Source organism: Talpa occidentalis, unplaced genomic scaffold (genome assembly GCF_014898055.3).
Source record: "Talpa occidentalis isolate TD23 unplaced genomic scaffold, MPIMG_talOcc4v2.1 talOcc4.15, whole genome shotgun sequence".
Classification (NCBI taxonomy): Eukaryota; Metazoa; Chordata; class Mammalia; order Eulipotyphla; family Talpidae; genus Talpa; species Talpa occidentalis.
The window spans coordinates 31692475-31706147 of NW_023601543.1; the positions used below are offsets into that span (position 1 = coordinate 31692475).

Consider the following 13673-nt stretch of genomic DNA (forward strand, 5'->3'; position numbering starts at 1 on the left):
CCACCACCACCACCACCACCACCACCACCACCGGCAATAAAAGATACACGAGATTCCTATAGACGGCAAAGTTCAGCATACCAGAAAGGATGGGGTGGGGGCACACAAAATCCTATCATTCCAGGGACCAAATAGCCAATCCTTTGCTGGGATTTGGCGGCATCTTGTGGCTGACCGAGAGGTATAAACCTCACCCAGAGAACTTTCTGGAAAATTAACGGAGTGCGTACTTGCCTGAAGGACACTGTGCTCGGAGATCAGGACAAAAAGGTAAGAGAGCCTCAGCCCCCAAAGAAATTCGGAGTCCTTAGTGTACAGGAAGGGGGTCGTATACATTCTCAGCAGAAAAACGTACGAAGAGAATTGCAGATAACTGTGGGGGGGGGGTCGCGGGGAGGAAAAAGAAGGAATACTAGGGGACCTGGAAGAAAGCTATTCCTTGGAATTGCTCATCTGGGAGTGGGAGGGCGTGGATCTCAGCCACTGGAGGGCTGTAGTGCGAGCAGGATTTGGGCAAGAGGAAAAGGTGGGAGGAAAGTATTTTTAGGGTCTAAAACGGAATCGCTAGGAGACACAGAATTATTTCTAGTGAGGGCCCTTTATTTGTTATGGGCGCCTTGACTCCATTATTTTCCTTTTTATTTGAACAATTTTCGAACATGTAAAGTAGAAAGCGATCGGCAGAGAGCGGGCGCGTGGGCGCACACGCGCACACGCACGCCCTCGCCATGCAGAGCGCGTGCGCGGGCACACACGCGGACACACCGCGGGCCCCACGCTCGGGACGCGCGGCTGCGCACACCCACCACCTCCGGCGCCAAGAGGGCCGGCGTGCGCGCACACCCCAACCCCAGAGCCCCGCGAGCTCGCCGGGCACGTCCACGCTGGCGCCCACACCACCCGCCCGAAACACCCACACCCCCACTCGCATCCACATTGAAACCCCACCTGCCTTTTCTTTTCCTTTTTTTTTTTTTGGCTCTGAGGATTGCGCAAGAATTCGGGGGTGTGGCCCCCACACTTGACCTCTCGCTTCCCCACTCGCGGGAACTTTAGCTCATTTCCGCCCATCCTGTTCCGCAGGCCACGTAGACACTTCCTCTCCCAATGCGGGGGGGGGGGGGACCCATAATGCCTCCTTGCACGAAAAAAAAAAAAAAGCCGGTGGTCAGGGGAACTCTGGGGCGTGCAAACGGGCCACGTGAACACCCTGTCCTATAGACGTCTGACCCAACGGCTGTCGCGCTTTTGGAGGGCGGGCTGAGGATCTAGGAGGGCGGACGTCATTGGCCAGAGCGCGCACGAAAGGAGGAAGGGGATTGGTTTCCTTCCAAGCCTTAACCGTGAAGAAGCAGGTTGCTAGCCCCCGCCTTTACTGCGGCGAGGCGTCACGGCTGACGTGCGGGCCTCGTCCAATCATCTGCTTATAGAACATTCTAAAACTTAGACAAGACGACTCTGATTGGCCCAAGAGCAGGATCCCGCCTCCAGGGTGACGTGTCTGCCTATGGATATCAGTTGCCAGAGAAACCTGGCTTTACTATGGCGGTTGGAGGGACGGCAGTGATCACACGTCGGCTGCTGGAAAGAACTGGATTCTCGTTTCAGGTTTCGGGGTGGGGGTGGGGAGGAAGGGTTGACGATTTCCTCTTTTCGTCGCGTATCTAGACAAGATTAACGAATGGCTTTCCAATCGGGCAGAAATGGATTCGCATTCCTACTCGCCAACGCCCAGCTCGGGCTGCCTCCTGTTCTTTCTGTCTCGGTTTCCATGTTTGTAAAATGGTGATAATAATAGTATCTACCTCAGAGACGTGTGCCTCAGAGGCGTGTACCGTATATTAGTGCGAATAAGGCACTTGATACGAATCCTGGCCCCGAAAAAGATTAGCTATTATTGTGAGGCGAAAAACCCGCGTAACAGAATGAGAAAAAAATAGAAATTAGGTGAATTCGTTCGTTACAGTGTTTTTTCCTGTCCCTCCACTTATCTAGAAGAAATGAGAGCTACAAGGGAGATATATCAATTTTTATCGATGAGATAATTTGCTGTTTCAGAATTAACTCAAAATAGCGGGGATTGGAATTTTCCATATTGAAAAGTTTCAAAAGGGGGAGGGGGAGATGGAGACGCGAGCGATCTGGAGATAAACCACATGCGATGAGTAGGCCTTGTTTGGATCCTGATTCGAACACACCGTCTGTAAAAAAAAAAAAAAATGTTTTTAAGATGCATCGCGAACATTTAAAAACGGATACAGTATTTGATTTTTTTAAAGAATGATAATTGATGTCGATTTTTTTAGACGTTATAATGGTATTGTAGCTTTCAAATTTGTGATTTCAGATTTAGTAAATACAAAAATACTTACGACTTACACGGTATATGTCGTTTACAGTCTGGGATTCGCTTCAAAATGCGTTGATGATTAAGATTTGCTTCAAAATAATCTCAGCGGTAGGGGGAAGTGGGGAGGGGTATTCATAAAACAGAATTAGCCCTAAATTAATCATCGTTTTAGCTGGTGTTAGGCATATGGGGTTCCTTAGATTATTCAGTCCTCCTTGGTGTATGTTTGAAATTTTTCCTAGTAAAATACAAAAATTCAGCGAGCTTAAAAAAATCGGAGTGGGGGGGAGCAGTGGGTGGGGTTATAGATGAAACAAGATGGCCTTCAGTTGGTAATTGAAGCTGGATGATGGATTCGTGTTAGGTGTATAGTATCATTCCTTCTACAGTTTTATCTATTTAAAATTAACCTCAATGAAAAGTTTTTTAAAAATCACTTCATCAAAACCCAGGATAAATGTACAATAAAGTACATTTGGATATAAAACCACAAGAAAGGAAAAATAAGCACTTGTACATAATTTATCAGCTTTGCTGTCCTTCGTGCATGAGAAAATGCATTGATTGATTGATGGAGAAGACCATCATCTTATATCTTTTTATTTTATGTCCTTTCCCGTCCCCTTGTTTGACCTTCTAGGCGATCCTCAGAAAAGCTAAGTTTGCTGTGTAGTAAGGATCAGAAAATCTGATCCTGATTGCAGAACCTTCTCTGATTACAGAATCTTGGTAAGTGCCTCCCTTCTCCTGGCCTCAGTTCTCAAAACAAGATAATTCCACATAACCTTTCTAACCAGGAATATTTTGAAGATTAAGTGCTTATCTGGAAAGCACTCTTAAATTCTAAGGGAAGCATGGGGCTAAGTACACTGGTGCTTTCTGTATAGGAAAGTGCCTTGACTGTAATCTTGCTTTCCTTGGTAAAACATGCTGCGATTGATCCCCTGTAGTTAGTTCCACACATGCATATAATATTTTTCTTTGTGGCATCCCATACACAGCATATTTAGTTGGTTAAAAGCAAACACTGACTTCCTGAATTTAAATATTCTCTCTGCTGCTTAGTGTTTGATTCTAGGCAACATATTTGATTCTAAGCAACATACTTAGTCGCTTTTGTCTCTAAATTTTCACACATACACTGTTAAAGGGGATTACATATATGTAAAGTACCAGGACAGTACTTGGCACATGTAAAAGTCTAATAATAATTATGGCTCGGTTGGGCCTTCTGGTACATTCTGTTTTACATAAACACACTTCTAAATGCAGTGAAAAACTCTTTTTGGAAATGTGAAAAAAATAATATTGTTTTTCTCCTGATTTTCCAGAAGCAGCAGTTGCCACTAGAACTGAATTCTGCAGTTATGACTTCTGGCTTGTTCTAACAATTTTTTAAAAGTTTTGAGTATATTGATCATATTTGTAAGGGAATTTCCAGGAACTATAATTTTAACTAGCAAATTATACCATATCAGTCTGCTAAAAGCTTTTATAACAAAATTCCTCCTTTGTCTCGGATTCAAAAAAATTTGTTAAACATAAAGGAGGTGTTCTAAGGTCCAAAAGAGAATGGATATAAATGGAACTGTGTGTGCACATTTAAAGGTTTATTCCAACAAACTGTACACATACGCAAAGATGTGAGCATTTGAAGTCTGCTCTCCAGAATGGCCCTTCACTGCATGTGGAAATGAGGGGAGGCTTTTCAGTCTTGACTGCTTGGTTTTCTCCTGAAGTCAATATATCTTCCTTCTTGTTTTTTTCTTCTGAAAACTAGTTTGTGGAGGAGGGCACTGCCCTGGTGGAAAAGATACAGTGGATGGCTAGATGTAACACCCTTTTGCAGGGAGGATTTGAGAAATGCTCAAGGCTGAAGGGAGGGAGGTAGAGTGGCCAATAGGCGCTCGAGAGAAGAGCAGAATAGCCTGAAACAAAGTCTCAATCAAGGAGGGAAAGGACCTTGGCCTGGGCCTCCCAGGATGGGAGGAGGCGGCTCACAGTCTGAATACTATGCCTGCACAGCCTGATGTATGGTGATAATTAACTGAAAAGTCTGCTGAGGGTGTGACATCCATGGATAGGAATAGATCAGAAAATCATTGTGAATTTTAAATATGTATTTTAATGTAAATTTTAGTCACATAATTGAATAGTGAACACATCCTCCTTGTAAAAAGTATTTTAAAAAACTATAGAGCAGATTCAAGTTTCCTTTTCTCACTGCCCTCAAGAATCTTACTTTTCGGGATCTTACCACTATTAGTTCAGTTCCCTCTAGATCTCTAAGTTACGTACCTATTCAAAAAATGTATATGGAGATACATAAAGTGTTGTGGGGTTTTTTAATACAAAATAAGGTGTCGATTCTAGGTACTGTTTGCAACTTGGCTCTTTTCAACAAAATGTCTTAATTGTCTTCATGTCTGTTCTAACAATTCTGTTTCATTCTTTTCACAGTGGCATTCCTTTAATTTGCATAGTATTCCATATTATGGATATATATCACATTTTATTTTGGAAAATTACTATTGATAGTACCCTAGTTTGGCCCCAGTGTTTTACTTCTTCAAATAATGCTCCATCAAACATCCTTGGAACCCATTTACAAGTAATATTGTAGGGTAACATTTATTGTCTTTATAATTAAACCCATGTAATGGTGTGAGAACAGGAATGTCACTGTTTTGATATGAACAGATGACCTAGGAACTGTGATACCTTTAAAAGTTGAATAATCCAATATCACCGGAAAAAAATACCTTAAGAGATCCATATACCATTAAGAATTATCAAATGGCAAGCATTTCAAATCCAGGAAAGGATAGACTCTTCAGTAATTAATGTTAGGAAAAATTAGTTGTATATTTTGGAAGAAATATAAAAATGCCAAGAAATAATATAGGAAGCCATTTTTTACAATATTGATTTGGGAGCATTTTGCCTAACCATGACATAAATGCCAAAGTCCACAAAGGAAAAGATTGATAAGTTTGTGTGATTTACACATACAGATAGACCCACTTAGAAGAAAACGACGGTTTGGACAAAATATTTCCAACATAAAAAAAGCTTAGTGTGTAATTAAAATCAGAAGAAGCAACCTTAGTGAAAAGGACAAAAATATTCGCATAAGAAAAAGGTACATATGAATGTATGAAGAAATGCTAATCGTGAAGTCAAAAACATTACAAGTTAGCTAAGCAAAAATGTCTTTTTCCCCCCAAAAAATGCTCAGTGTTGCTCAAGGTTGAATGGTCTTAGCGTTTTTGCTTAGAGTACAAATTAAAATGGTTCTTTAATAATTGAGTTGGCCTCTATCTCATCAAAGTTGTAAATAAGCAAAGACTTTAAACAGTTACACTTCTGAGAACATGTCCTCCAGAAATACTTGACCTAATACTCTTATCTGTCTATACATAGATTACTATTATAGCATTTCTGGAATAATGAAGTCTTGGAAACCACATCAGTGTCTGTTAATATGGGACTAGCTAAATTAAAAATGAATATTAAAAATAAGGTACAAGCAGACATAGAAAGACGCAAGTGATAAAAGATAAAGCAACATGTAGCTCACATTTGTCAACAGATGCATGATACACACTTGTATATAATTTCATTTTGAAGGAACTTTTGTGAATGTGTATATAAGATTTGAAAGCATGCACATTCTGGGATTGAGGTGGGTGGGGAGGTGGTAAGGGGAAGATGCCTGCTCTTTATATTTTTAGAATTTATAGGACTGTTAAGGATAGATTACTTAAAATTGGTCAATTACATGGGGGGAAATAAATGTGAGTTTTCAGTTTATAACTTGATATTCTGGATGGATTAGGATATTAAAAGAATCTAAAAAGATGTCATCTTAACATAAAAGGAAGAACTTCACGTTTCATCATTAAAACTTAAAAGAAATCAGAGACAATACAATAGAGAAAATATTTGCCCCTGAAATGACAATTCTTGATGTGTAAAGAGCTCCTACATACATAAGTCACTATGAATCGGTTCAAAATTAATAGGTAGAGGACAAGTTAAAATGTGAATGGCTATTAGGCATCTTTCTAATAATAATCACTTGATAAATACAAACTGGACAATTAAGCGCACTTACAAAGTTCACAGGTTTTTAAATGAGGGTGACAAGTGCTGACTGGAGGTGCAATATTCAACTTTACAAAATAATTGTGAAAATGGAAATTGGTCCGGCTCTTGGGGAAGTAATATGGCAGTGTATTGTTACACCACGACCTAAATCTGGGAATCAAGAAATGAGGGTAAAACTGTTTAACTGGATAAATGAGTTGGGAGAAGAAGGGTTAAGGTCACAGAGGAGAGGGTGGTTAAGTAAATGAAAGTGCCCATTTGATGGAGTATCATACAACTCTCAAAAAGTGGATGCATACTGTAACCTTACTAGCATGTGGAAGTTATTAATAGGAATTTTTTTTGAAAGTTTTAAGATTGTATACCCAGTTTGAGTTTGCCTCTGTTTAAATCAGCTTTAAACAGGGGTGGAAGATAGAGAGCTAAGGGAAACAGACATGTTTTCTCAATGTCTGGCCTGCCCTGGAGCTGATCTGGGACACAAGTGGGAATATATTTGGTGACTTGTCCCTAATTTGTACCTTCCATTTTCTTTGTTAAATCACCTCCCTGATTTTGATTCATTATCATATATCCACCGGTGACCCAATTGCTGCTGCAAAAGATGCAAGATATGTGTAATAAGACCTATGGCAAATGGAAAGTGGTTTCACAAGCAGAACTAACCTGTGAAGCATTTAAATAACTACTAAGCTCGAGTACTCACATCAGCTTCATCCAGAATTGGAGGTGGGCGAGAAACATGGGCTACAGTAGTTGGAGATTTAAAGAGGAAATAGAATGTGACTTACTGAGGTGACGGAAGGAAGCATGTTTAGGGACAGAGTAGATATAAGTCTAAATAATGTGAATAAAGCCTGAAACTTAAAACTCAAAGTTTAAAACAACTTGAAATAAAGCAAATAAAAGTCACTGGGGACAGTTCTTTAGAAACACTTCTACCCTGGCTTTATGTGCTCTGGGCACTATTCACTAATAGTACAGGTGCTTTTTGTACTCAGACGCTTCATTTAACTTGGGACTTTATATGGTAGAATTTGTAGAGAATGGCAAAACTCACCCAGTTAATGAGAATGAGGCAGAATTCGTTTGTTTTCTTACACATGAATTTATACAAACAATACCGAAGTTAAACAGTAGGTTCAACTGTCATTCTCAGGTTCCTAAGGAATTGCTGGTGGCCAATTTGTCCTCCAAAATAGTTCACTATACAGCTGGGTTCTACTTCTGTAAGTTTTACACAGTCTGGTTGGCACTGAGCCATCTTTCTTTAGTTGGTGTTTTTTTACACTTACACTTGTTTGTGTAAGCTCTGTACTTATTGGCCCCAAGGTGGGATTTCTGGATTCCTTTAAGATTTATGTTTATTTATGCATACAATGATTGGGGTTTAGACCAGAGGTGGTGGGGGGTGGTGAAGATTCACAAGAAACAGTAGGGAGCAGAACTGGCAGATCTGCTGAAGTACACTGCTGAGGGGAGCAGCGGGTGAGACAGGAGAGGTCTGCAACTTGAGGGTTAGCTCCCTGGCCTGGGATCCAACTCGTGCCCCATTGACTGGGGATAGCTTGATAGTGCTGAGAATAACCCCTGCACCACTGGGGTGGCCCTTTTTTTTTTTTTTTTAAAGAAACATTTTGTAAGAGGGAAAGTTGACAATATGACACCATGACACTGGCCACTGCTTCGTAGAAAGTGAAAGTCTGATTCCCACAGGGTCAGTATTTAGTCACGGATTTAGATGTCCTCTGAGGCCATCTTCACCTTTTTTTTCTGCTCAGAGCTTTGTGCCCTTTCAGCTGGAGGTTTCTGCTTAGTCAAAGCGCTAGCACCTACACCTCCCTTCCCAATAAATGGCTTCCCTGATCCAGGCTTCTGGTTTTCTGGCATATCTTCCCTCCCATTTCCCCCTTGGGCTTTTCTGACAGCCGCCCACATCATGTCAAGGACTACTGATTGACTGAAGGGCTTTTTCTGTGGGAGAAAGTATAGTAACCAGGGAAACAACTGGTATAAGGCTGGTCCACCACCAATTCTCGTTCTCTTCCAGAGATCATCCTGATTTTTATCCATCTGCTTGCCTGTGCACTTTGTATACACATTGGTTGAAAACAAATGTGTATAGATCACATTTTTTTATTGAAGAATCATTGTTTTACATCCATCCTAGTGTTTTGACAGTATGGGATTCCCCTCAGGTGTGGTTGCTGTAGCACTTCCATCACTAGAGCACCCGTAGTCCACCAAAGTCCACTGTGTTCTCACCTCTGCCCCCCAGTCTCATTGTTCACAAGAACTGTCAAAAGGCTCATGCTTATTTCTCTACCTGTACGCTGAGATCTTATTGTACATATTCAAACTGCCTGTTTAGTAATATATATTGAACATCTTTCTATATCAGCAGGTGGAGCACTGCTTAGTTATTTGCATGTTCTTCCATAGTATTCATATATAATAATTTATATTACCATTTACCTGTTGAAGACTAGTTTAATGTTTAAAGTATTATAAATTACGCCACTACAACTTACATCTTTTGTATCCCTGTTCACATGTGCAAGTATTCCTGCAAAGTACTGTGTTAACTGTTAAGCTGTATCAAATGAAATTCTTTTTAAGTTTTTTTAAAAAGAATTATTTATGCAAACAAGAGCTGGAGTACAGGCCAGAGGTGTGTGTGGGGGGGGGGGGTTGAGAGGATTCACCAGAGACAGGAGCAGGACAGGCAGGCTGACTGAAATACACTGCTGAGGGGAGCAGTGGATGAGGCAGGAGAGGTCTACTGTGCCATGTGGGTAGCTCCCTGGCCAGCCAGGTATCGAGCTTGTACTGCAGAGGTTGCCGATTGCTTCATAGTGCTATGTTTAACCTCTTGTGCCACCAGGGAGGCCCTCACATGAAATTCTTAACCAGAATCTTTGAAGGCTAAGTAATTTGCCACATCCCATAAATGGAAAAAAAGGCTAAGAGAACCTACATATCTTGCCTAAGGTCTCACAATTCAAATAGCAGTGCCTAGTTGAAGTAGAAGTGTGTCTAACAGCAGAATTATATTTTTTCTGATAGCATAATTTAACTATGGGTTAAAATTTAGGTTATAGGGCCTCCCCGGTGGCGCAGCTCACCCCAGCGCAGCGGTTGAGCGCTGCGTTGCGAAGCCGCCCGTGACCTCTGCAGCACCAGTTCGATCCCCGGCTGCTCCCCGGCCACTGGAGGAGGGTCCTGTATGGCAAGCAGACCTCTCCTACCGCCCGCTGCTCCCCTCAGCAGTGTACTTCAGTCCTCCTGCCTGCTCTGCTCCCCGCTCTGGCTCTGGTGAATTCTCTCACCCTCCCGCGCTTCTGACTGTACCCAGTGCTTGTATATAGATAGATAGATAGATAGATAGATAGATAGATAGATAGATAGATAGATAGATAGATAGATAGATAGATCTTTAAAAAATTATAAATTAGGTTATACATTAGATTACTTTTTTCTTTTGCCCATTTTTTATTTCACAAGTTTATCTTCATTGTAGATACCTGCTTTCCTTTCAGGTTGTGTCTGCCACCTCATTCTTCCAGACCATCCCAGAAGATCTGTAGGATTCCATCTGGGAAAACACTAGGAGTTCTTGGAAGGGACAGAAGGAAGAGGATTATGTAAGTCAAAGGAATTGTTCCATCTGTCACACCTTAAGAATGATAGAATACTGCTTTTATCATTATCTTACTAACCTGCTGATGTATTTTATGCTGTGCTGTAGATTATTTCATTCCCGCCTTGAAATTCAACTTTGACTTCCAAAATAACATTCTCCTGTGACTGCTCTGGCCATTACCTTGTGTGGTTTCTCTGCTCACCCCTTACATCTCATTCCTTCTTAGGTTTTCCCAGAATCCCATAGTTGGTTCAGTTTTTCTTCCTCTATGCTCTATGAATGATTTTGTTGACGCTCACTTCCAGCCACACTATGATTACTCAGATCTCCATTTCTGGCACTGACTTCTCACCTGAGCTTTAAAGTCATATGTTTAACTGTACACCTCACACTTAATAAATCCAGGACTGAACTACTTTCCACACTAATCTGTTTCCTCCTCTAGATGCAGTCTCATTTGGTGATAATACTAATGACTTATCCACCTATTCTCCAAACCTAGGAGTCATCACTGGCTTCTCCCTTAACAACTGTTTTATTACCACATTCCATTTAGCAAGTGGTGTCATATACCATTTCTTGTTTGTGCCATACCTATCACTGTACTAACCTTGTTATTTTATAATTGTCACTTTAAATATCTGAACCTCTAGCACCTGAAGCAGATGAGCATGGCAACTAAATAGCTAACAAATGGATGGATTACCTATTTCCTATTTTACTGCCAATTCCAAATTACCCTGGCTTAAATTTGTAGAGCCACCTTTGACTCCTTCATTTATCAATACTCAGTTTTTCTTGACATCACCCTAATTTCAGACTTACCTGGACTTATATGAGAGCCTTTACTGATATTCATTTTTTTTTCATCCAATCAACTAAATTAATCTTTCTTTCATGTCATTTTTCCTATTCAGATGTCTTGAATTTCAACTTCACTGCCTTTTGTAGTTGCTTTCCCATTTAATTCATTCTTTGTCTAAAATTATATTCCTGTCATTGCCATCAAAAAAGCTAATTTATGGGCAGGTCTGATGAGTGAGTGGGTGCGCTGAGAGTAGTGGGAGGCAGTGAGGATGAAAGAGAGGGGAAGAGGTAGAAAGTGACTTACAAATGGTCCTGAAAAAGGATTTGAAATCCAAATTCCAAGAGAGAGGCATTGTTGTGCTTTGATGGTTCTACATGAAACATAGTGTGTTAAGATCACAGTCAGTAAAATACTTTATATATTACAGTGGTTTGAATAAAAACAGGGTTGAATGAGTTCCAGAAAGCAGGGATCTCAAACTCGTGGACAACAATCTGCAGAAGAAGACAACTTTAAAAAACCAACGAGAAGCAACATGCAGAGAAGCAAGATGAGAGGGGCCTCCTCTGGAAAGAAGACAGCTGGTCCACAGCAGAAGAACCTTGAACCAGCTCTCCCGGGAAGATGGGGGGGTCGCTCTGCGGAGAACCCCCCTTCAGGATCCGTGAGGAAGACAAGAAAGAACAAGCAGAAGGCTCCTGGAAATGGCGGAGATGGCGGCAGTACCAGCGAAGCACCTCAGCCACCTCGGAAGAAAAGGGCCCGGGCAGACCCCACTGTGGAAAGTGAGGAGGCATTTAAGAATAGGATGGAAGTCAAAGTGAAGATTCCTGAAGAATTAAAACCATGGCTTGTTGAGGACTGGGACTTAGTTACCAGGCAGAAGCAGCTGTTCCAACTTCCTGCTAAGAAAAATGTGGATGCCATTCTTGAAGAGTACGCAAATTGCAAGAAGTCGCAGGGAAATGTCGATAATAAGGAATATGCAGTTAATGAAGTTGTGGCAGGAATAAAAGAATATTTCAATGTGATGTTGGGCACTCAGCTGCTCTACAAATTCGAGAGGCCCCAGTATGCCGAAATCCTCTTGGCTCACCCTGATGCACCGATGTCCCAGGTTTATGGAGCGCCGCACCTACTGAGATTATTTGTAAGAATCGGGGCAATGCTGGCGTATACGCCCCTTGATGAGAAAAGCCTTGCATTATTGTTGGGCTATTTGCATGATTTCCTAAAATATCTGGCCAAGAATGCTGCGTCTCTGTTTACTGCCAGTGATTACAAAGTGGCTTCTGCTGAGTACCACCGCAAAGCCCTGTGAGGGTCTATTGGCCACTCACTGTTATGTCTGGTATCTGTAAACACTCTTTTTGTTCTTAGTCTTTTTCTTGTATAATTGATGTTCTTTAAAATTGTTAATGTATAACAGGGCTTATGTTTCAGTTTGTTTTCTGTTTCGTTTTAAACAGAAAATAAAAGGAGTACGAGCTCCTTTCTCATTTCAAAGTTGCTACCAGTGTACGCAGTAATTAGACAAAGAAGAAACATTCAGTAGAACATTTTATTGCCTAGTTGACAACATTGCTTGAATGCTGGTGGTTCTATCCCTTTGACACTACACAGTTTTCTAATATGTGTTAATGCTACGTGACAAAATGCCCTGATTCCTAGTGCCAAAGGTTCAACTTAATGTATATACCCGAAAACCCATGCATTTGTGCTCTTTTTTTTTTTTTATGGTGCTTGAAGTAAAACAGCCCATCCTCTGCAAGTCCATCTATGTTGTTCCTTAGGCATTCTATCTTTGCTCAAGTTGTTGAAGGATGGTGGTTTGTTTCATGGTTTTTGTATTTGAGTCTAATGCACGTTCTAACATGATAGAGGCAATGCATTATTGTGTAGCCACGGTTTTCTGGAGAAGTTGATATTTTAGGAATTGTATTTCAGATCTTAAATAAAATTTGTTTCTAAATTTCAAAGCAAGTAATTTGCAGTGTGCCTTTAATGTTACTGAGGCTGACGAGTCAGCAAGCTCAGGAAATATCTAGGTGGTATCAAATGAGAATTTGAACCCCGCTGGAAGAATTCCCTTCTCTGTTGGGCGAGGAAACATGGAGTAGGCCTGGCCTGTTCCCTCCTCTGCCCTGGGAGTTGCTTCTCAGTGGGATTGCATCTTCATGGTCTTAGAAGAACCAGTTTTGTTCCTGAGGCTCCTTGCCCCTATGAGTTGGGCTGGTATGATAGGGTGTTTCATGGGTACTTAACAATCCCTTACACGTATATAGAGCACTGTTTGCTCTTTTCCACCAGGGGATGCTTGGGCGACCACCTTCAGTAGCGCTTCTATTAGAAATACTGGGAGATTTGGAGCCAGAATTGACAGCTTTCCCTGGTTCCCACACGGATTTCATTCCCTCTGATTTTATAATCCCTTGAACATGACATTTGGGAATCCTAGATTGGGAACCTCTGGGTGAGAGGGATGGTGTTGGATGCCTTTACTTACAAATCCATTTTATATGGAAATTTCACAGTCAGAACAACTTTTGTTTTGTGACAGTGTTTTCCACTTCTTGAAACAAAAAGAAAATCTTCCCGGGTTACTGTAGAAACTGGAAAACACAAAAAAATACGGAAATGAGAATCGCATAATCCTACTAGACCAGTTGGGGTCCCAGCAGATAACAAATGGGACTCAAAAATGTATAATGTGAGGAAAGTTTAATAAATTTTTTTCCAAGTTGTCAGCACAGAAATCGGGT

At 41.2% G+C, this 13673-nt stretch overlaps 2 protein-coding genes across 7 annotated transcripts in view; one reads left to right on the forward strand and one right to left on the reverse strand.

Moving 5' to 3' along the window:
* PLP1 (proteolipid protein 1) overlaps positions 1–1106 on the reverse strand; it is a 104203-nt gene extending 103097 nt beyond the window's left edge. Inside the window, exon 1 of one of the 2 annotated variants that reach the window (XM_037512161.2) lies at positions 949–1106. The gene's annotated coding sequence lies outside the window, so the exon portion shown is untranslated. The remainder of the gene's footprint in view (positions 1–948) is intronic. The other variant, XM_037512163.2, reaches the window with a different exon arrangement.
* Positions 210–12918, forward strand: MORF4L2 (mortality factor 4 like 2). Of its 5 annotated transcripts, none has more exons than XM_037512158.2 (4): positions 210–270; positions 2991–3079; positions 10000–10104; positions 11339–12917. In XM_037512158.2, the coding sequence occupies exon 4, from the start codon at positions 11363–11365 to the stop codon at positions 12230–12232; it is 870 nt and encodes a 289-aa protein (XP_037368055.1). In that variant the 5' UTR covers positions 210–270; positions 2991–3079; positions 10000–10104; positions 11339–11362; the 3' UTR covers positions 12233–12917. The 5 variants fall into 5 exon arrangements, with proteins under 5 accessions (XP_037368055.1, XP_037368056.1, XP_037368057.1 ...); XM_037512160.2 differs by lacking the exon at positions 210–270 and adding an exon at positions 1513–1608 and having other exon boundaries at positions 11357–12917; XM_037512157.2 differs by lacking the exon at positions 210–270 and adding an exon at positions 1515–1608.
* The last annotated feature ends 755 nt before the right edge of the window (positions 12919–13673 follow it).

Coding starts and splice junctions, on each gene's coding strand:
- MORF4L2 (XM_037512158.2), top strand. CDS start 11,363: ATGAGTTCCAGAAAGCAGGGATCTCAAACTCGTGGACAACAATCTGCA.